The sequence below is a fragment of the Phalangium opilio genome, unplaced genomic scaffold, assembly GCF_054372755.1.
Source record: "Phalangium opilio isolate 3A_F unplaced genomic scaffold, DU_Popi_V2 ptg000031l_1, whole genome shotgun sequence".
Lineage (NCBI taxonomy): Eukaryota > Metazoa > Arthropoda > Arachnida > Opiliones > Phalangiidae > Phalangium > Phalangium opilio.
In genome coordinates, this window is record NW_028324158.1 from 7681924 (window position 1) to 7705342 (window position 23419).

The following is a 23419-nucleotide window of genomic DNA, read 5'->3' on the forward strand; positions in this document are numbered from 1 at the left end:
TAATTAAACTAGATTACCGACGACTGGTAATTAAACCAGATTACCGACGACCGGTAATTAAGCTAGATTACCGACGACCGGTAATTAAGCTAGATTACCGACGACCGGTAATTAAGCTAGATTACCGACGACCGGTAATTAAGCTAGATTACCGACGACCGGTAATTAAGCTAAATTACCGACGACCGGTAATTAAGCTAAATTACCGACGACCGGTAATTAAGCTAGATTACCGACGACCGGTAATTAAGCTAGATTACCGACGACCGGTAATTAAGCTAGATTAGCGACGACCGGTAATTAAGCTAGATTAGCGACGACCGGTAATTAAGCTAGATTACCGACGACCGGTAATTAAGCTAGATTACCGACGACCGGTAATTAAGCTAGATTACCGACGACCGGTAATTAAGCTAGATTAACGATGACCGGTAATTAAGCTAGATTACCGACGACCGGTAATTAAGCTAGATTACCGACGACCGGTAATTAAGCTAGATTACCGACGACCGGTAATTAAGCTAGATTACCGACGACCGGTAATTAAGCTAGATTACCGACGACCGGTAATTAAGCTAGATTACCGACGACCGGTAATTAAGCTAGATTAACGACGACCGGTAATTAAGCTAGATTACCGACGACCGGTAATTAAGCTAGATTAACGACGACCGGTAATTAAGCTAGATTAACGACGACCGGAAATTAAGCTAGATTACCGACGACCGGTAATTAAGCTAGATTACCGACGACCGGTAATTAAGCTAGATTACCGACGACCGGTAATTAAGCTAGATTAACGATGACCGGTAATTAAGCTAGATTACCGACGACCGGTAATTAAGCTAGATTACCGACGACCGGTAATTAAGCTAGATTACCGACGACCGGTAATTAAGCTAGATTACCGACGACCGGTAATTAAGCTAGATTACCGACGACCGGTAATTAAGCTAGATTACCGACGACCGGTAATTAAGCTAGATTAACGACGACCGGAAATTAAGCTAGATTACCGACGACCGGTAATTAAGCTAGATTAACGACGACCGGAAATTAAGCTAGATTACCGACGACCGGTAATTAAGCTAGATTAACGACGACCGGAAATTAAGCTAGATTACCGACGACCGGTAATTAAGCTAGATTAACGACGACCGGAAATTAAGCTAGATTACCGACGACCGGTAATTAAGCTAGATTAACGACGACCGGAAATTAAGCTAGATTACCGACGACCGGTAATTAAGCTAGATTACCGACGACCGGTAATTACCGATGGACGCGCAACGCCCTAAGACTTTTTCTCCCATATTTTCTAAACAATTTTAATTAATATGAAGACTGAAGTGACAGATATTAATAAAAACTGTCATTGTAGACAAAGACTGGAAAGTGTAAAAGATAAGGTTTGAAAATGAACTGCCTGAAGTAACAGATATTAAAATTTTCACTTTTGAAGACATCATTATAAAACATCAATTATTTTAAAAAATTCTTATCTTACTTTTTTTGACCAAAATTACTTCGGGAAAGTATTTAAAAAAGGAACATGCGCGTTATTTTAAAAATACTACGGCTTTACATTTTATTTTTTATCAAAAATTTAAAATTAGGTAGAAAATTGACCCTATAACGTGAGAAAATCGTTGAGAGCTTACAAAATATAAACCGTATTAAAACTTTACAAAACGTATTCTTAAATTGTAAAGCTTTCAAAGTATTAAATATTAACGTGCTGTGTTGCTCTCAAAGATCACGATTAATCTACAGATCTTTTCGACACTAATAACTAAATCACAAAGAAAAGGCCTATATTATTTTCCGCTTCGCAATATTTTCAATTTTAAAATATAAAAATTTAAACTCTTCAAGAGAAATCTTTTCAGATATCGAAGCATTTGAATCTCCTAGAATCAAATGTTAGTTGAAAGTAAAAACAGTACCAAGCTAGTATCCCTTAAACCCTTCTAGGTGACAACTACTATTGAGGACAAAATACTTGGTAAATATTGCTGAAAAATATTTTGGGAAAATGAAATTTTGGTGAAAAAAAGTAAGATAAGAATTTTTTAAAATAATTGATGTTTTATAATGATGTCTTCAAAAGTGAAAATTTTAATATCTGTTACTTCAGGCAGTTCATTTTCAAACCTTATCTTTTACACTTTCCAGTCTTTGTCTACAATGACAGTTTTTATTAATATCTTTTGATTTATTAAAAAAAACACTGACTCAAACAATAGGTTTGCTGAAGGCACCCCTATATCTCGGTTAAAAACAAAATTTAAAAACGATATAACAAAAATATGTTTGATTAGTTCAAAAAAAAAAATAAAATAAAATAGAAATGATTGATTTTTATGATAACAAAAGTTAATACATGAAAGTTGCAATAAGTAAAACACCATATCGCTTAACTAAGTCACTTTAACGTCACGAAACTGGTTAGGATAAGGCAATTGGTATCATGATGAATTTTTGATGATGAGCACTATAGGTTTTTGGCGTGTATCTTTTTGAAAATCACCGCCGATTCATGAAAATCTTTTCCAACGAAATGAAAGGCGATTCGAATAAAACTGATAAGATGAATGCAGTGACGTATGTGATGACTAGGTTTCCTAAAACCAAATAGAGCTGGAAATAAGGAAATTTTAAAAATTGGATTTAATTTAATTGTAACGAAAACAAAACATAGTCATACATACCAGCATGAATGGGGAAAAATCGAACGAAATTTGCCTCGATCCATAAAATGTTGCCATGACAACAGGATGGATCAAATAGGCGCAATAAGTTAACCGACTCAATGGTACAAAAGCCCGCCAAGACAATATAGTGTTGACGAAACCTATCAGAAAATAATGCGTGCTTTTAGTCGTTATACCTTTCGGTTCATCCACTGAGGGAAAGAGCTAAGAAACATTCACCCAACGACCTCATTACAACTTTGTCAGTAAAATATAGAAGCAACACCGGAAATTAGTCTAAGGCGGTACTCTAGAGTACTCCCGACGCTGGGCCATGGTAACATCAATAAGATACAAGATCCTGCCTCATCTATAAGTATCATCGCGTACGTCGAAAAAATGCCGACGTTGAAACCCAAAACACCATCGTCCAACACAAGAATTCCCTGTGACACTTATATCATTCGTGTTCTTATCTCTTACCTGGATATTATACAGGTATTGGGACTCAGGAATTAATTCTTGGGTAGGAAGAGTTTGTATTACATCCCTTTATTGACGTCGCCATGGCCCAAGAATTGAGACCTTACTAGAGACAGTGCCGGATCAAAACCCTCGGGGGCCCCTAGGCACTAGGCGTTCGGGGGCCCACCGCGATATGACAGCTGAGAGCTTAAGGCTAACCATCAGGGGACCCACTGCGATATGACAGCTGAGAGCTTAAGGCTACCCATCAGGGGACCCACTGCGATATGACAGCTGAGAGCTTAAGGCTAACCATCAGGGGACCCACCGCGATATGACAGCTGAGAGCTTAAGGCTAACCATCAGGGGACCCACTGCGATATGACAGCCGAGAGCTTAAGGCTAACCATCAGGGGCCCCTCTGCACGTATCTACAGTGCCTAGTTGATAATACGGCACTGAGCCAACTTCACGGTGGAGACGGGGACATACCGATTCCCCGTGTCGCTTCTATTTCTCCCTGATATTATAGGCCTTCCACTCACTTCCCTTTCGACAAGTGTACAGTATTTCGCAATTCCTTCAGTGACAACAGAAACTTACCTCCGTAACCGGAAATACAGACGATGGTTAACCACGAGAGACCAACCGCCCAAGCGGTTCTACTAAGCGATCCATAAGTCGCTGCTTCCCCGACAGAGGGCAACTTCCCTAAATACGCCGGGTATGTTGAGTACAATATCGTGAGATTAACTACAACGGCGACGACCCAACCAATCGCTAAGATTTTCTGAAACACCAATGTTCAACTAAGCTCAATCAATTCCCTAACTAGATAATCGTATTAGCAAACATTTACCTTCGACCAAATGATTCCTTCCTTTACATTACTCAAGTAATACGCCAACATCATACCAATTAGGTATGGTCCCATGCGACAGTATGGTTTGATGTAGACATTGGATGAATACGCATTGGCCACACTTTGAGGCCTAAATGGGTTATTTATGCTATAGTTTAGAGTCACCAACGTCGCACCAATTCAGGGGGCCATTATGTATAGTACGTCACACCAATTCAAGGGGATATTATGTACAGTACGTCACACCAATTCAAGGGGATATTATGTACAGTACGTCACACCAATTCAAGGGGATATTATGTACAGTACGTCACACCAATTCAAGGGGATATTATGTACAGTACGTCACACCAATTCAAGGGGATATTATGTACAGTACGTCACACCAATTCAAGGGGATATTATGTACAGTACGTCACACCAATTCAAGGGGATATTATGTACAGTACGTCACACCAATTCAAGGGGTTATTATGTACAGTACGTCACACCAATTCAAGGGGATATTATGTACAGTACGTCACACCAATTCAAGGGGATATTATGTACAGTACGTCACACCAATTCAAGGGGATATTATGTACAGTACGTCACACCAATTCAAGGGGATATTATGTACAGTACGTCACACCAATTCAAGGGGATATTATGTACAGTACGTCACACCAATTCAAGGGGATATTATGTACAGTACGTCACACCAATTCAAGGGGATATTATGTACAGTACGTCACACCAATTCAAGGGGTTATTATGTACAGTACGTCACACCAATTCAAGGGGATATTATGTACAGTACGTCACACCAATTCAAGGGGATATTATGTACAGTACGTCACACCAATTCAAGGGGATATTATGTACAGTACGTCACACCAATTCAAGGGGATATTATGTACAGTACGTCACACCAATTCAAGGGGATATTATGTACAGTACGTCACACCAATTCAAGGGATATTATGTACAGTACGTCACACCAATTCAAGGGGATATTATGTACAGTACTACTTACACAACGTTTCCAATATAAGGCACTCCAGGATAATTATTGGCCGCTATTAAGTACGCCGTAATCGCGATGGTTCCAAAGAGTAACGAGCCAATCCCTATTAACCCCGCCCTCGTGTTTCTACGCGCAATAAACACATTGTTTAACACGTCTGTCACCATAATTGGGACATGATGACGTTGGAAAGAATCACGTTACAATTACCCCGCCCACTTTGTGCCCGTAATTACTTACTTATTCATGATGTAAAGTACTATAATGGCGACAATGAAGAACTGAAAATCGACTGCAGAATACCATGTATGGCTGAGACACTACAATATTATGATTATAACGGTACAATTAGCGCAGCTCCATTGATAGGAATATTCAACAGACCGACCATATTAGGTGTATTGATGAAATTCTGCAGGTAAAATAAGTTAGTCCACCAATTCTGTCGACACCACGAGTCGTACATCTGAATGGACGACAACCAAAACGGACCGCTACTAAAATAACGAAGTAGGTTGGCGGTGAAGGCAATGACTATCATCATTAAAGGCGTCATTCTGTGTCAGAAAATATGTCTCACGTTAATGTTAATGTTCATGGATACTCGGTTCAATGGTTAATGAGGTTTATTGCGGACATGTACAAACCTTATATAACGATGAACTATGGCAACGAGAACATTTAGTTTCGAATTTAGTTTCTTTAAATTCTTCATTGAAACGAAGACTAGCAGAAACCCACTGAAATGTTTATAATAGTTTGTAACTATCGGTATCCATATAGCTACTAGGAATCTTTGTGCTAGCCTACACCCATGACGTTCATGTTAAAGGGCTCCATCGGACCCTTAGACACATGGCCCCGCGGATTTCCGAGCCCCCCTACCTAACCAGAGGGAGGGAGTGAAAGAAGGGGGATATTAACAAGGAGGGAACTACTTAGGGGTCGGAAATCGGTGGGGCAAAGTGTTGAGGAAGATCGTCTATGAAGAGGGGATGGAAATCCGCGGGGCCATGTGTCTAAGGGTCCGAAGGAGCCCTTTAATTTCTGTGCGGGTTTTGTTAGCCGGGCTTGAGAACTTACTATCCGTCACGCGTCATAATTAGGACGTCTATCTAACTGTGATTCTATTGGTTTGGTATCAACGCGAGGTCAGGTGCGCGCGCAAGGTGCATCGCGCAGTTTAAGAGAAAATGGTTACACAATGATTCCAAGTAGCTCAAAGTGTTCCTTGTCGTAACATATTGACGCGAAGTAAACGTTCATTAGTCTATGAAAAATGGACTAACCTCAAGTAGAAAAACGTATCAACCGAATACGTCCCGTTCTCTAGCGTCTGACTTAGAATGTTTGTCCCAGTTTGATCCAGTTGTCTGGGGTTTTCTGCAAAATCCCCACGCACCTGTTACCCAGTTCGTCCGAAAAGATAGGTGAAAGAAGTTTATACTTACTGAACGTCAACCAACTGAAGGCAAACGAGCACGAATGTCCCATAATAATCCATAACATACTCAGAAACCGCAAGCCATGAAAGATATCTACTGAACCGTGTTCATTTTCAACGTGAAGTATTTTGGCACCATTACGTCGGACGCTGAATGACAGTAAGATCGAGGACCAAGTGGACTCATTGTTTGACGTCGAGTTGCACAGGACTTCGGTCGAAAGGTTATTAACGTCGATAGTGCTCGATGACCTCTGGTTAGTTTTGGTCCACTTAGTTATTCTAAAGCATCCTAATTCACTACCAGGGGAGAATTCTTTCGCAACGTCGTACAATGTACCGATTATAGACATGGCGAGTAGGAACGACAATATGACTCTATGGTAAGAAGTGGAAGGGGGAGTGGTTCAATTTCGCGCTGTCTTGTGACGCGCGTTTCTGATATGAGATACTTACACAACTACGATGGCTCCAACTTCAATAGGAAGGTGTTTACTTCTACTATTGCATGAATCAACACGTAGGTCATAATTTTTATCCTTAAAAATGCGATTCAGAGCTGAAAATATTAATTTGAATATTAGAGTTTCAAAGTTTCGCACCCAATAGACCTTTTCCGTGTAAAAAATGGGGGTAGGCAATCCTCAGTATCGGAACATACAAGGGGGTTGATCCATTGCCATCCGTCTCTGCGCATGCACTCTCATGATACAAAAAGACTACAGCGCAGGCGCCAAAAAGCGATGTGAAAGGCAAAGTTATACCCCCGTGTCTTTGCCCATCGAAATGGTCTATAGAGCTATCTCAGTTGTGACGTCAGTGCCTAGGTAAAACGTTACGGGCTTAGCTTTGGCAAAGGTCAGCCATATTTGGTACCGCTTTGGTTCTATAGACAAATAGCATGGGTGACGTCACACTAAGACTTCTGAGATAGCTTTATTTAATGTCAAACCTACAAGAATTCAGAGCTTTTGAGGCCTGCTCCGGGTTACAAGATGAAGGGAAACACAATCCAATTTTTAAAGTGTTGTTCACTACGGCGTTCCATAAGGAGTCCGATATCCCCTGTGGTTTAAACACAAATTAAATACTCCGTTCTCAAGCTCCGCCTTTTTCAGTGGCGGTAATTGAAAATTTATGAACGTACATTAGGCGGGTCATCTTCGTTCCCACTCAAAGTGATCTCCCCGAGACAATGCTGTCCATTGAAATCTGTAGTGGATGTATTGACCACGACCCCGACGCATTGCGAATAGAGACCCGGGTAAGTCAGGCCACCATTGAGAAGACCACTGTCTGGATGACCAGAGGCATCGGCAACTAAAATTTAATAAATTTAGAACATGTTAAAGATTAAGTGCAAAATAAATCCCAATTTTTAAATGTTTCTCTTGATTGTAAACATTGTGTTTAGAATTTTCTAGAACACTTATAACATGTAAACACTTGATTACGCGTACAAGTATTACGTCAATGGAAACTATCTTACCTATATTTCTTATTTATAACTTTGGTCAAAGAAACCGAATAAAAATATTTTCTTCTCATAATATAGATAAGATAAAAACCAAAACAATTTACGCGAAGAACGTGTGATATTTACACATTTTCTCGGTTTATCAATAAATTTAATATGTCAAGTAATCATTTTTCTAGAAATTATATAATAATCCTATAATGCATAAGTATGGGTCTCCCGTTGGAGCTATAGTACCGGCATTGTTCATGCGAGATTGCTGTGCCATTAGGGGAGGAGCTACGGGGACGTGACGTCAATATAGAGCTATATCAGTTGAAGGGGGGAAACGTCACAGTTGGGCTTGCCAATAAACGGAGCCGGTTTTCACCCTCCCTCCGTGCGGGCCGCTGAAGAACTCTATGCTAAATTTCCCGCACAATATGGCGCCTAGGCGGGGGCTGGCGAAACCCTTCCTCAAAAGCTCTACTTTCCCTACGAATTGAAATAGCTCTATTGGTATGGCCTAAGCTGACTACATCTAGTAAGTCTCTAAAACCGAGGTAAAGAGGTAGGAGGATGTGACGTCAAAAGAAATTTCGTAGTAGCAGACTATCGCGGTGCCACGAGACGACTTTGACAAAGAATGACTGCCCGGATAGGAAGCATCCTTTCGACAGATACTTACGAAAATTGTGATATACTTATGACATTACGTAATGGAATTGTTTTCCCAGCAAAAACATAGCACCAATTATTTATTTGCCACATCACGAACTAATTAACAATTATATACTAAATCAGGAGCGAGATAACGCCTAAAATACATTCAGAACGAAAATAGATCACATGACACTTGTTTCATCTTCTGATTTTTTTTTTTCGATAAATAAAAATAAACATCTACACTCCAGCGTCAGTCTAATATATATATTTTGTGCCCTACTTATAAAACAACAAAAAATTGCGCAAAATATAAACTTTGTAAGTTTATTAGACTTTTGGGTCCGATTTGCGTCATTATTTATATATATATATATCTTCTTCTACCGTCACTAAATTCCTGATTCGGTAAAAATATCATAATTTTAGGCCAAGGGGTGCCATAGGCCATAAGATAAATAAATAAATAAATAAAAAAATCACCAGACGTTTAGACCTAGAAAAGTCTCTTTTTTTTAAACAGAAATTCGTAAGCTTTTACTTTCAAAAGCGACGATGATCTAACTAGGTTATTAGAACGTTATTCGATGTCTACAAAAAGCGAAAGTCAAGTGAGCCAAACAAGTTGGTAATTCCGTATTAATGATTTCACTATTCACCGGAGAATTGTTTCAAACTTAAAAATGTTTTAAAATTTTTTGATTCATAAAACTTGTTACTAACTATGGTGAGGTCAATAAATGGGCAAGATGCAACCAAATATCACGTCTCTAAGTATCACCATAAGTTTATAATATATGTTCCATAAGTATATGACACTACCTATACTTCGTCGAAGTGATAGAGACTTACTGAGAGCCAGTTCGACAACGACGCGAGAATAAGCCTCTTCCATGTATAAAACGGGCTAGGCAACCCTCAGTATCGGGACATACAAGGGGGTTGAACTTGACCCATGCCGTCTCAGCGCACTCCCTGGACCCAAAGCGCCTAGAGCAAGATGGAAGGCAATGTGCTACCCCCGTGTCTTTCCCTCTTAGTTACATCGAAGTGGTCTATTGACTACACTCTGTTTTGCAGGAATTCTATCTTCCTTTTTAGTCTGCACTAAACCATTGACAGCACCAAGATCACCAGGCGTCGTTTTACCTCGAATCTATGACAAGCTTCAGTTTGTAACCAGTGACAAACTTATGGAACATATCTTACGAACTTATGATTACATCGAAAGGATCTATTAGGACAGTAAAATACACTATCTTCCAAATAATAAAGGAATGGATCTAAAAGATTGTAACAAGAGCCCAGCCAGAATACTCGGAAAGTACGAGACTTGGATTGCATCCACCCCTCAATCAAGCTCAGTTTTGTAGGTCAAATAAAGAAATTTTCTTTTGGGAATTTTCTATCGATTCTAAACACTCTTCACCGTCCCAAGAGTCTTTCAATTCCTTTTAAGAAAGAAAAGCAAATTAATAAGAGCCCTTAAGGGGTAAAAAAACAAACGGACGGAAAATCATAGTTTTCGAAGGAATTTCAAACTTCAAAGATAAAAAACGCTTAGAAAATAAGAAATTCCCATTTTCCTAAAATACTAAATTCATGGAGGAAGATAAGTTATAGAGCTATCTATGAAGCTTTAGTGTGACGTCACCCATGTTATTTGCCCATAGAACCAAAGTGGTACCAAACATGGCCGCCCACTGCCAAAGCTAAGCCCGTGACGTTTTACCTAGGCACTGACGTCACAACTGAGATTGCTCTATAGATTTCTTAATAATTAAATTAGGAACAATGTATTTTTTTTCTGGTATAATTGTCCTTGGTGCGTGTCGCCATATTTAGCTTTAGGCAAATACAGCTTTCATACTGTTGTAATAATTACAGCTTCTTGCGTTATTATACATGTATGTGTGGTTGGTATTTTGTGTTGTTGATGTGCAAGGCGATATCTGTCGTTAAACTTATGGCTGAGCTTTCATCTTCTCGAGTGTTTTAAAAAAATGTTTGTTTCACCGAATTTAACCCTTATTCAGGGTTCGGACGAAATTTTTATATTTCAAATTCGTGACTTTTCCAGCTTATTCCCTGCCAAATTTTGCCAATATCTCTGACCACTTTATTACACCTAACCCATTGCTCGACTCATGGTTCTTTATACTATACGAAATCTATGATGAAAAAACTTTAAACCTCTGACTTATCCCCCATTTGCCAAATCCCTGACTCATCTCTGACTTTTTCCCCATTTCCCAAATCCCCGACTTATCTTTGACATTTCTCCCCATTTCCCAAATCCCCGACTTATCTCTGACCTCCCTCCCCCCATTTTCCAAATCCCCGACTGCCCCCCCACTATTTTCCAAATCCATGACTTATCTCTGACTGCCCCCCTTTTCCAAATCCCCGCCTTATCTCTGACTGCCCCCGCCCCCCATTTTCCAAATCCATCACTTATCTCTGACTGTCCTCCCCCCATTTTCCAAATCCATGACTTATCTCTGACTCCCCCCATTTTCCAAATCCCTGACTAATCTCCGACCCCCCCCCCCCATTTTCCAAATCCTCGACTTATCTCCGACTCCCCCACTCCCAATTTTCCAAATCCGTGACTTATCCAGGTTTTCTAGGTTATCCAGGTTGCGTACGAACCCTGATATCGTTTTTATCGAGGGTCAGTAACTTATCATACATACTTTGGTACGTCTAACAATTTCAGTTTCCAGATTCCACGTATACAAAAATCAAAATAAATATTAAAAAAGATTTTTTTTTAATCTCAAAATCATCCGATACTTGAAAGACACTTTAGGCTTATTAGAATTTTTCTCTGACCAATGTTTTCCACTTTTATATATAGAAAAGATAGAATATGATGTTTCAGAATGATAAATAGTTCTTGGTAACACTTGGGAAAAGTACAGAACCAATATGAAATCCCCCTTTATTTCATACCCATTTGAAAGCCCAGGACTTTCCAAGATATCTCCAGGCACTATTGCAACCTTAAGAACCCGAGAAGTTTATTAAATAGTTTATTAGCTTTAATTATGCTTAACAAAAAGTTTAAAAAATTTGTAAATTGCTTTTTGAGTCAGGTTTTGGAGGCAGGGTATTAGCATAAGTTCATAAGATGTCCCATAAGTTTGGTCACTGGTTACAAACTGGAGCTTGTCATGAAGTGAGGGAGGTAGGTCATAGATTCGAGATAAAGCGAAGTACGCCTGGTGAGGCGCTGTCAAGGGCTTAGTACAAATTACTAAATGGAAAGATGGAAGTCCTGCAAAATTAACCACCGAGTGTATAGACTTCAATTCTCGCTTGTCGTTCTCGAACTAGCTCGAGCTATAGCATTTCGAAGTATAGCTAGTGTCACACTTATAGAATACCCCAATGGCAACCTCGACCCTGTGTGTTGGTTTCTCTGTTTGCAATTTCAGAATTGGTCTGTACATAGTTTACAGACTAGGAGGATTCATATCATTGACACAAGGAGGCCTAGCTTTTGACTCCACCAGTGAGTCAGGCCTCCATGTGTAAATTGTATGAATCCTCCTATAGTCTGTAAACAATGTATTGCCTTCTCATTCCTGTTCATTCCTTCTACCTCTATATTTAAAATTAGTTCATTATCAGATTTAGAAACCATCAAATTAAAAGGCAGACGAAAAGCTGCAAACGAATAAAGAAGATGTAGTGTTTCCACAACGTGACTTCGATAGGAAATTCGACGTTTGGCGTGCCAGCTCTAGCTCTAGGTATTGGCAAACCTTGATTATTTTATATTTTATCTAAGGTGGGTGGTTTACGTTTTATTCCTCTACCTGTTGAACGCGAAGGCCATTAAATGATATTTTCAAAAAACAAATTCTAAAATATTTATCTGCCATGGTATGCAAATAAATCGAGTGTGTTTAGTTTTAGCAATCATTTCCAAGGGCATCATACACTTGTAAGAACGTTGATTTGGCATCAGTGTTTAAGAAGCTTTGTTAGTCGAGAACCTATATAGGAACCGAGAGTGTTCAAATACAGAATTGCAAATGTATACAGGGTGTTTTTGAGAAATTAAGGGGGTGTTCTTCGGGCGATTTCGAATCGAAAATGTAACTTTTATGACATTTTGACGTCCGGACCACAGTTATCAAGTTACGATTGGAAATTATGTTTTAGGGTTGACCCCCTTAATTAAATTAGAAATCATTATCTTTCAGTTTCGTAAAAAAATTTAAGGGGTCATTCGTAAAACACTGCGATCAATCATAACTCAAAAACGGCATCCCGGACGGTTAAAATGTTATAGAACATATTCGACTCGAAAGAACATCCCCTGTAACTTCTCATAGACTTTTCAGAAACACCCTGTATAGTGCAAGCTTATAAAAACAGTATGACGTCGTGGAATCCTACAATGACTATAAGTACGTTCTCAGATAATAAATATGTTCTTTGAATAAACTTAAATCATTTCGAAATATTTAAGATCTCTTGATGTTGATTTACATATTTGATGCATGATTCAAATCAAACGAATCAAACTTAAATTTTGCAATATTATTTTTCCCAACTTCAAAAAGCACACTTAACAATGTTGCAAAAGCTGTATTATTCATTTTAAGATACCATATTATTAAATTATAAAAATTGTTTTTAAAAATATTGTCAATTAGCGTCGCCTCATTGGCAAAACGAATGTCAACCGAGGGGCCAGTCACTAAGCCAGTTCTATTACACGCAATCCGTAATAGGGGTACGAATGATTTACTCAGAAGAAATTGGCCTTAACTTAAAAATTAATCTATATTTCTCTAAAACATTTAAATAATTAGTAGAAAAATTATCATTTAAAGATCTCTAAAGATCCCTAAAACGCATTAATTCAAAGCTTAATCCCAGATGTTAAATTCCGATAAATAAAAATTAAATTTTGAGGTAAAAAATAACTAAATATTGCATGCAATTAACAATTCCGCGTTAATTACAACAGTCTCTAAAAGTCTCTACAACGCTGTAATTCAAAGCTTAATCCCAGATGTTAAATTCCAATAAATAAAAATTTAATTTTGAGCTAATAAAAATAAATAATAAAAATTTCATGCAATTACAATCAATCAATATCCCGTTGAGTTCAGGTAATAAATATCTTACCTTGAATAGCCCAATGTTCTCCTTTCTTACTACCTTCCAATAAGAACTTGGCATGTTCTTGGCATTGAAAAGTGTCGTGTAAATTCGCTAATTCCTCGTAAAACTGATCAATAATTTCAATAAACGGTAGAGTAATGTCTCCTAAAGGATTAGCTCTAACCATTACTGGACAGTAATAAGCACCTAATATTAACAAGGCCATAGCCCCGATATTAACTGTACCCATCTTACTACACCGATGGTTAAGAGTGTTATGTCGTAACTAGTAAAAACGGAGCTGTATATATTTGGAGTTTAGAAATTTTCACTGAATATTTTTTTTTGCTGTAATATTTTTCATTGTAGAAACTAGAAATCCGGCGTAGAATTCAAAGCACACCCTCTATCGACATTTCCTCGGTTAATGATTGGTCTACAATGACTTTTAATACACGCCCCTTCTTGGGAACGAGCGTCATTGACGTTTTGTACCGACTGACTTCTTTCCAAGATTCTAAACGATGTTGTTATAAAGTAGAATATACCGTTACATACAGAGCGAGAGAGAGGGAGAGGAAAAAGTATAGTGTATGTATTCGAAAAGGTGTATAAGAGATCTGAATGAAAATGGGAACGTTTTTGGGTAAAATTTATCATTCTGAACGATGCAGCTGAGCCGTTTCTTTTTTTTTTCTTTTCATTTTTCAAGATTTTGCCTATTCGGGAGAGTCACTAAAAGTGTGATGAACCCGTAACCTTGAAATTAAGTGATAAAAAATAAATTAATACGTTTTTACGGAATTTTTTGGGAATATTTAATTACATTGATATTTGTGAAGTTTTATCGATTAAGGTATTATAGTCCATTAAAATAAAGATTTTTTTGTTGTAATATTTTTTACTGATTATGAACTGATAGTACCATAAGTTCATAAGATATGTTCCATAAGTTTATCACTGGTTACAAACTGCATGGAGCTTGTCCTGAAGTGAGGGAGGTGGGTCATAGATTCGAGTTGTAAAGCGAAGACGCCTGGTGAGGCGCTGTCAAAGGCCTAGTTCAGACTAAATAGGACCTAGATGGACTGTAAAAGTAACCGAGTGTAGGACTTCAATTCTCGCTTGTCGTTCTGGAACTAGTTATCTCGAGCTGTAAGTCTCTAGCATTACGAAGTATAGGAAGCGTCAAACTTACGGAACATATCATATAAACTTATGATAGTACTGATATTTTACTTAAACACTGCAATTGGTGATTTTATGGGAATTTTAAGGCGTTATGCAATTTCTAATTATAAATATAAAGGGTGTTTCTGATAAGTCTGCCATAAATTAATTGGGATGTTCTTTGGGAAATCAATTTTGAGTCGAAAATGTAACTTCTATGACATTTTGCCGTCAGGGCCACTGTTTTCGAGTTATGTTTGGAGTATTTTACGGATGACCCCTTAAATTTCATTAATAAACTGATTTAGACAATTATTTCTAATTCAATTAATCAAAAATGTCTTGATTAGAATCAAGTCCTAAAAAGTATCGATAAGACTGAGGTTATCACTTGTCTGAAGGATCAGATATTAATTTTTCTTTTTAATTGAAACTTAAATGCATGCTTAAGAAAAAACAACGTTCCATTACCGTTTTCCGTTGAAATAACTTATTTTACAGGTAATCAATTTCAAAAATTTACTTATCTCGGGTTTTCGGGCACAATTCCATTCCCCCAAAACATTTTATCATTACATTAATTACTTTTGAGAGAGTACGTGTATGACATTGAGTTCTAAAAGGTTCCCTCATTCGTGCCCGGCATGCTTCGCAGTGGATACGTTTTAAAACAATGGCGGAAAATTAAGTAGGGACAGTTAGATTTTTACTCGTGGTTATGCAAAATGATGTAATGTCTAGTGTACTTCAGTCAACAGTCATACTGTTCATTCTCATAGCTCAGGACATGATTAATGCTGCTCACTATTTCTCTCTCTAGTTTCAAACAATGGTTAGAGACCATTCAGTGCCGCAGGTCGCACATGAATATATTTCAACTTCAGTTTACATCAATTCTCCGTGGTCGTACTATTAGAGGGTTAAGCACTAATTTGTTTAGAACATGTATTGAAAGTGTGCTTGTTGTAAGTTTTTAAAGCAGTGTTGCCAATGTGTGGGTAATTTCCCACATTAGGTTTGGTTTTAGGCTCTGTGGGGAAAAAGTAATATTTTTCCGAAATCAATCAAATGTCGGAATTTTCCTGTTCAAGGGTTAATAGTGCAAAATTTTCAAAAATTTATCCGGTTTAATAATTTCAAACGACATTTTGAAATAAATTCGGTGATTTTAAGTTTGGCACTGAAAAAAAAGAAAGCATATTTTGAGAATTTTAAAGCTTTATAGCATTTGTACATATTGTCAAAGCCATGCGGAGTGATATTCCATATTAAACTTAGTATGATAAAATAGTCCAGATAAATATGACTGTAAAAAAGGGGGTGTGGGAAATGCGGCAAATTTTTAAAATGGAAGTGGGAACATCCACTTTCTAACATTAGCAACACTGATTTGAAGGTTTTGGTCATGGCTAAACAGACCGCTCATTCAGTTTTTTATTGTTTTAAAGCTTATTTTGACACGTTATCTCTCAAAAGTAATTAATGTAATGATAAAATGTTTTGGGGGAAAGGAATTTTGCCAGAAAACCCGAGATAAGTAAATTTTTGAAATTGATTACCTGTAAAATAAGTTATTTCAACGGAAAACGGTAATGGAACGTTGTTTTTTCTTAAGCATGCATTTAAGTTTCAATTAAAAAGAAAAATTAATATCTGATCCTTCAGACAAGTGATAACCTCAGTCTTATCGATACTTTTTAGGACTTGATTCTAATCAAGACATTTTTGATTAATATCTGCTCCTTCAGTCTTCATTTTCATTAAGATTGTTAAGAAACTGTTTTACATTTTCAAAATCTACACTAAGCAGAAACATATAAAAAGGGGACCGTAACTTTAGCTCAATCAGTCATTTATTTATAATGATACTCCAAAAAATAAAAACGTAACTCATTGAAAGTTTGTATTCTTATTGTAATTAACATAATACAATTTTTTACTACCCTTTGAAACGCGAGGCGCTCCCCTAAAAATTCCACAAATAGGACCAAATTGACAGCTTTACACAATTTTTTAAAACGCTGATTTATGTCTGTTTAACCTTTAGCTCAAACTTTTCATAAGCCCAATATGAAATTCGGATATCCTTAAAACTTCTCAAAGAGGATCCGAGGTTATCAATTTCAAACTTTTTTGTAGCATTAACTAACGTCTGTTTGATATTAAGCTTATAAACCTTAAACACAATATAGTCCGGACAATGCCGACTCAATTTATAAGGGCTACCCTAAAAGTCCACGAAGGTGATCCAAGATTGTTAATACGCCTAAAAAGTGCCCTCTTCAAAATATGTAGCCGGGGAAAAGAGAGCGTGATCGAGTGGGCCATGCTAGTGGGCATTTTGGTAGTAAGTAACGGGGGTTGGGACTCCAGGGATAGCCCGCTCCATCACGCAGTCGACAACGCAAAGCAACTTGCGCCAGCGTGGGAAATAAGGCGGTAACACAGGGCAAATGACGAGTTTAAAAATTGCCTGGTCCAGTTCAAAAATTAAATCGGAGGGGGGGTCAGTGGTCCACGAGACTACTAAAAAATTCAAGGGTAACCAGAGTCCACACATTAAAATTCTAATATTTTAATTATCCACTTCCTTAGCTTAACAGACGACGTGCTCTGGCCAATGGTCACGGACCAGTTTATTTACTCCAAGTCAGGAGGGTCTCTGGCCTAATGTTCAGTTTAAAAAAACCCCTTATTTCCCACCCTGACTCGCGCTATAGCAAGCAGCTGGCGACGTGTTGCGCGTGATCGAGTAGGCTATGGTCCGGTCAAAAGAAATCTTCAGTTCAGCGTTGCAAATAAGGCGGTGGCACACGGAAAATGACCAGTTTAAAAATTAAATCGGAGGGTGAGCAGTGGTCCACAGGACCACTAAGGAAATTCTAGGGTAACCAGGGTCCAGACTTTATCTCAACTATTTTAATTACCCACTTCTTTAGTTTAGCAGACGCCGCGCCCTGGTCAATGGTCATGGACCAGTTCATTTATTCCTGAGCAGGTGGTCGCTGGGAGTCTGGGATACGTTCAGTAACGAAAATCTCAAGGAAATCGCTGTTTTCTTGATGTGTGGTTGATGGGCTCGAGACGTCACAGTGACGTAAAAGGCTGTTGAACGGAAAAGTGACACTTTGAAGTTAGCGCTGGTTTAGAAAATGGAGTTGGGGAAACGTCTTACTGGCCCTCAAAACCTTACGAAGCGCAAATGGCTCTTTTCAAGTATAAACGAGCTTACAAATAATGAAATTGTTTAAGAAAATTATGTCTATTTGAATGGTAGAAGTAGTTTTGTAATGAAAACTAATACAAAAAAAAGTACCTACAAGCATCCAAAAGTACCTACAAGCACCCACAAGTACCTACAAGCACCCACAAGTACCTACAAGCACCCACAAGTACCTAGAAGCACCCACAAGTACCTACAAGCACCCACAAGTACCTACAAGCACCCACAAGTACCTACAAGCACCCACAAGTACCTACAAGCACCCACAAGTACCTAGAAGCACCCACAAGTTCCTACAATCATCCAAAAGTACCTACAATCATCCAAAAGTACCTACAAGCATCCAAAAGTACCTACAAGCACCCACAAGTACCTACAAGCACCCACAAGTACCTACAAGCACCCACAAGTACCTACAAGCACCCACAAGTACCTACAAGCACCCACAAGTACCTACAAGTACCCACAAGTACCAAAGGCAGTTGGTTACATAATTTATTAGTGTGGGGGACCTTTTCCAACTTAACTTGTTAGCTCACACAAAGCTAGGTCCCCTTGTTTTTCAACCACCACGTAATATGAACCAAATAGCTTTAAAAGTGCTAACATCATAAACTGACTGTTTACACTGCTTAAATATCGCAGATTGGAATGGTTTTGAAAATTTAAATTTAAACATACTTAGACTTAATTATAGTCAATGAAAATTGCCTAGCGCCACGTTAAGTGTTGTACCTTCCGTTTAAAACCGTTTTCAAGTCTAACAAACGTATAGTTTTTCTAAAATCGGATTAACCGGAATGTATTTTTCTTAAAATTTCCCATGTTATTTCTATGGGAAAAATTCCTGTTTTTCATAAAAAGGTGTGAAAAATTTTATGGAAATGAAAACCACCCTTAGCAACTTTATTTTTTATAAAATTAACTAATTAATGGATCTCTTTGAAATTTTAACCACATATTGTGGGCCAGAATTGTAGTTCTGTGGAATTTTTTCAAAACAGTTAATGCAATACAAAAAAATCTACATCCAAACAAAAAACCCTCCTTATACATTAAGAGCAGTATGAAGTCATATCTAAGAGAGCTACCGCTCTCTCAGAATTAAGGGGTCATCCCTAAAACACTCAAATCATAACTTGAAAACAGTGGCCCTTGTGGCAAAATGGAGATAGAAGTTACATTTTAGACTTTAAATCACCCACCCAAAGAACATCCCCCTTAATTTATGGTAGACTTATCAGAAACACCCTGTATATATTTTTGTTGCGTTTGGGGATAACATGTACAGCAACCTGAACCTTTCCTTGTATTCATCGTGTATTATGTTAGTTTAGGTTAGGTTAGGTTATGGCTTCAATTATCATTGGTAAGGTTAGGTTCATCAATGATACGTGCTTACCGAAAACCTACAACGTGAAAACGTGCATATTCACCAAGACACGCGTAAAGATAAGCTGTCTATAAATGCTCAATTGTTTTCAAAGATTAAAACATTTAATCCTGCTTGATAACAATTATCTGGTGATAATAAGTTAATCACGGGGAAAGTGAGATGTTTTACCGAAGTGACCCAGTTACAGAGAGAGAAGGGTTCTTTAGGCTAATGACCCCAGGCAATAGATCTGATTAATTTAGAGGTAACAAAGACAAACGAAAAGATAAGCAAACACAACAGGGGCGGAGCCGTGCTCTTGGATTATTTACAACTCTACACGAGTTACGGAATATTTTTGGTTCTTGGAGACCGGCGTAGACATCGCAATAGACCATTTCGATGTAAGCGAGAAGTGATATCTAGTTTATTAGGGAGAAGGTATAAGATGCCTAAGTATTAGCGCGCCGTAGTCCCAGTCCCCCTTTCAAAATACAAAGGGGGGGGACGTAAAATGAGGCCTGGCTATTTCGCCTCTCCTCAGTCAAAAAATACGTCATTTTCGTCATTCGCGTCGCGCTGACGTGAGTTTTTAAGAACCAACGAGATGCAGGTTGTAATTTAGAGGCGGCGTGGATTAACTCCGGAAATACGTTTGGACTGGAGATAAAGCTGGAAGTGTGGAGAATTTATACCTTCACCCTAATAAACTAGATATCACTTCTTGAATCTTGATGTAAGTAAGTGGGAAAGACACGGGGGTAAAACTTTGTCTTCCATCCATTGCTTTTTGTCGCCTGCGCTGTAGTGTTTTTGTATCATCAGAGTGCATGCGCAGAGACGGATGGCAATGTATCAACCCCCCTTCTACGTCCCGATACTGAAAGTTTCCTACCCCTTTTTTACATCGAAAAGGTCTACTGAAATCGGTAAATTACTCAATAAACTAATACTCTATTTTCAAAAATGATGGCATACACTTTCACGTCGCTCCAAGTGAGCAGCAAACTAAATTTGAGGACGTCAAAATACTTTGTTTTCTCGCTCATGCCAAAAAGGTTTGTGTACATAACACAACAAACGCTTCGTGACGCAAATAAATGACGTAGGTTTTAGCAGGAATGCATTGAAATTTTCAAAAATCAGGGGCAGACACCTCGTGTCCTTGAGTAATGTATGAAAATAACAGCACTCAACATGTCATAAATTCTATGTAATTATTACAAACACTAGCCTTCAAATATGCATATTTACAAAAACAGACGTCATCACGTGTCTTCGAACAAAATGTCTGCGATGACGTCATTTTAGCCTTTGATAGGCTCTGTCCATAACCATAATAATATATTATTACTATCATAATGATGGTAGAGCTATAGTGTTATGTTGAAACTTTTACGAGTAGACTTGATGAATGAAGACATGTAAGGGGGAAAGGGATAATGTCGGTAAGCGGGTTAGTATAGAAATATATCCCCTCTAGCAAATTCTTTCACGATATTATATAAAAACTTATTAAAATGCCGGAGAAAGGGTTACAACGTCAAAGGATACTAAAATGCTTCAACAAGTATTTTAGCCCCGGGGTTGGTAGTGGCTTGGCCACGTGACCGTTGGCGTTTAGGTTTCAGTACTGTTTGTTATTGGGAGCTTATAGAAAGTACCAATTTCACGCAGCAGGAAGGGATATCTAGTTTACTAGGGAGAAGTTATAAGATGCCTAAGAATTCGCGCGCCATAGTCCCAGTCCCCCCTTTCAAAATATAAGGGGGGGGGACGTAAAAGGAGGCCGGGCTATTTCGCCTCTCCTCAGTCGGATACGTAATTTTCGTCATTCGCGTCGCGCTGACGTGAGTTTTCAGGAACCAATGAGATGCTGGTTGTAATTCAGATATCGCTTCTTGCACGCAGTAAACCTTCGTAAGTTTCAAATCAAACGCAAGGATTTATTTAAATATTTACTTATCAAAATTCCCATTTTATTACTAGAGTGTTTAAGAGTACCTTTAAACACGATCGGTTATTCGGTTTCTTATATAAATCGCGAATAGTTAAGTTACTCAATAGATATAAATTTCTTAATTTTGCGCTAAAGTCAACTGACATTCCTCAGACTTTAAAACAGTTGCGCAATATTACGCTGATAAGGGTCCCTAATTACGTATTGCAAAACAAGCTGACACAAAGTTTTCAAACAATTTCTACATAATGGCATCATAAATTCATAAGATAGTGAATGAGGTAGGTCATAGATTCGAGGTAAAACGACGCCTGGTGAGGCGCTGTCAAAGGCTTAGTACAGACTAAATAGGAAGATGGAAGTCCTGCAAAATTAACCGAGTGTAGGACTGTAGCCATTCAATTCTCGCTTGTGGTTATCGAACTAGCTCGAGCTGTAAGTCTCTAGCATTACGCAGCATAGGTAATGTCATACTTATGGATGGAACCGGAGCCTACGTTAATCATGGAACATATCTTATAAACTTATGATGGCATGATAGTTACCACCAGCTTTGTGGAATCTGCGGGCCACCCAATAAGTAGCACAACTAAATTATTATACCTTTGAGATAACTTACTTCATTCTCATACCATGCGCAATTAAAAAACTACGCTAATCGTCCTGTTAAATAGGGTAATATCAACGTGCATTCAATCACACGTGAAATTCTTGCCGATCAAAAGTATCTAAATCTTCTATTTTAAAGCTCTTCAAATATTTAAAAAAAATTGGGGTCTACATATTTCTTACAACGCAGCCTAAAATTAACAAGTATAATTTAGGCGGGCACATTAAACACGTGCTCGTATCCTTGTTGGACCATTTGTAATTATTCATAGTCACTTGACTCTAGGACCAAAGTTTTAAGAGCCCACAATATTCTCAATATAATATAGAAAGCAAGTCGTGCTGCTGCAGACCCGACCATGAATGTCCTTGCCACCGCGGCGGCTTAACGTCCGACCTTGACGCGTCGGCATCGTTGGGAGATTCTTAACCTTTGTCAATGAGAAACTAATCGACGTCCTTACGATACACACTTCCCCCTAACACACAACGCACAAACTTGATGAGTTGAAAGTATTCGAGCCTTAGGGCGTGTCTGGTTAGTGAAGACTAGTGTTTTAATGATTATTACGCGAGCCCCGTTAGCAGTTGAAAAAATTCTCAATGACAACTCAAACGTTTGGCTACTCGCGTGACTTGAAATGTTTGACACCAATATGGCCGCAGTGACAAAACGGACACTAGAGAATTCTCAGTAATTGCTGACATTATGGACACTTTCAATTCTCGATGACCCCTGACATAAAGGTCACTTGCCTATTTTAAATCAACACCGACATAAGGACACTTGCCGATTCTCAATTAATTCTGGCATAATAGACTAGTTGCGGTAGAGAGGGGTGTAGACTGTGTATCCATCCCTCTGGGCACTCTCTTGTAGGGGAATGACACTGAGCTAAGAGATAGAAGGGTATGACGTTTGCATACATAGCAATGCCTTTATAACCACTTGGCAATTTTCAACGACGGCTGGCGTAATGGAAGTTATTTTAGCCCCATGCCAAGTAAATAAAACAATTGTGCTGTAAATATCCTAACGCGTTCTTTGACCTCAAACTATACGATGGCACGATGCGTCGGTTGAAGACAAAATCAAGGCGCCGCGCAATGCACATGGCTTCTTCATGATGAGTTAGGATTTCAGATATGGTTAAGTTTCTTAGTTGTAATGCACCACTTACTATCGAGGTGCGTATCGTTTTAAGGAATGTACCGATATTGAAAGGTGCACGAGTTAGTGTCAAGGAACACTGATACCATTATGGTATATTGCCTAACAGGAACTCCAACCCAATTTAATTTCTTAAGTATTTCCAATAATAATTTCATTGAGCTCTCTCTGCCAGTACCAATATACAGAGATTTCACC

The 23419-nt window shown here is 38.3% G+C and overlaps 1 protein-coding gene and 1 long non-coding RNA gene across 2 annotated transcripts; one reads left to right on the forward strand and one right to left on the reverse strand.

The window, feature by feature from the left end:
* Positions 1 to 2194: 2194 nt before the first annotated feature.
* LOC149690366 (nose resistant to fluoxetine protein 6-like) lies at positions 2195 to 13963 on the reverse strand. The gene is made up of 14 exons (XM_089869921.1): positions 13738 to 13963; positions 7618 to 7790; positions 7427 to 7535; positions 6927 to 7029; positions 6478 to 6848; positions 6316 to 6409; positions 5674 to 5766; positions 5415 to 5583; positions 5267 to 5346; positions 5036 to 5152; positions 4018 to 4150; positions 3762 to 3948; positions 2712 to 2854; positions 2195 to 2640 (listed from the first exon to the last, which is right to left on the reverse strand). Exons 1-14 carry the CDS (start codon positions 13961 to 13963, stop codon positions 2527 to 2529), a joined length of 2112 nt encoding a protein of 703 aa, XP_089726047.1. The 3' UTR covers positions 2195 to 2526.
* LOC149690367 (uncharacterized) lies at positions 11704 to 14608 on the forward strand. The gene is made up of 4 exons (XR_016383722.1): positions 11704 to 12003; positions 12226 to 13010; positions 14083 to 14304; positions 14426 to 14608. It is a non-coding gene; the product is annotated as an uncharacterized LOC149690367 (long non-coding RNA).
* Positions 14609 to 23419: the final 8811 nt, after the last annotated feature.

What these genes read in the sequence shown, in the direction of transcription:
- LOC149690366 (XM_089869921.1), bottom strand. Translation starts at nt 13,963, where the DNA reads ATGGGTACAGTTAATATCGGGGCTATGGCCTTGTTAATATTAGGTGCT. An exon ending in GTTGGAGCCATCGTAGTTGT is followed by an intron (nt 6,849 to 6,926) that starts GTAAGTATCTCA and finishes TTCTTACCATAG; the next exon opens with AGTCATATTGTCGTTCCTAC. An exon ending in CTGTATTTCCGGTTACGGAG is followed by an intron (nt 2,855 to 3,761) that starts GTAAGTTTCTGT and finishes ATTTTCTGATAG; the next exon opens with GTTTCGTCAACACTATATTG.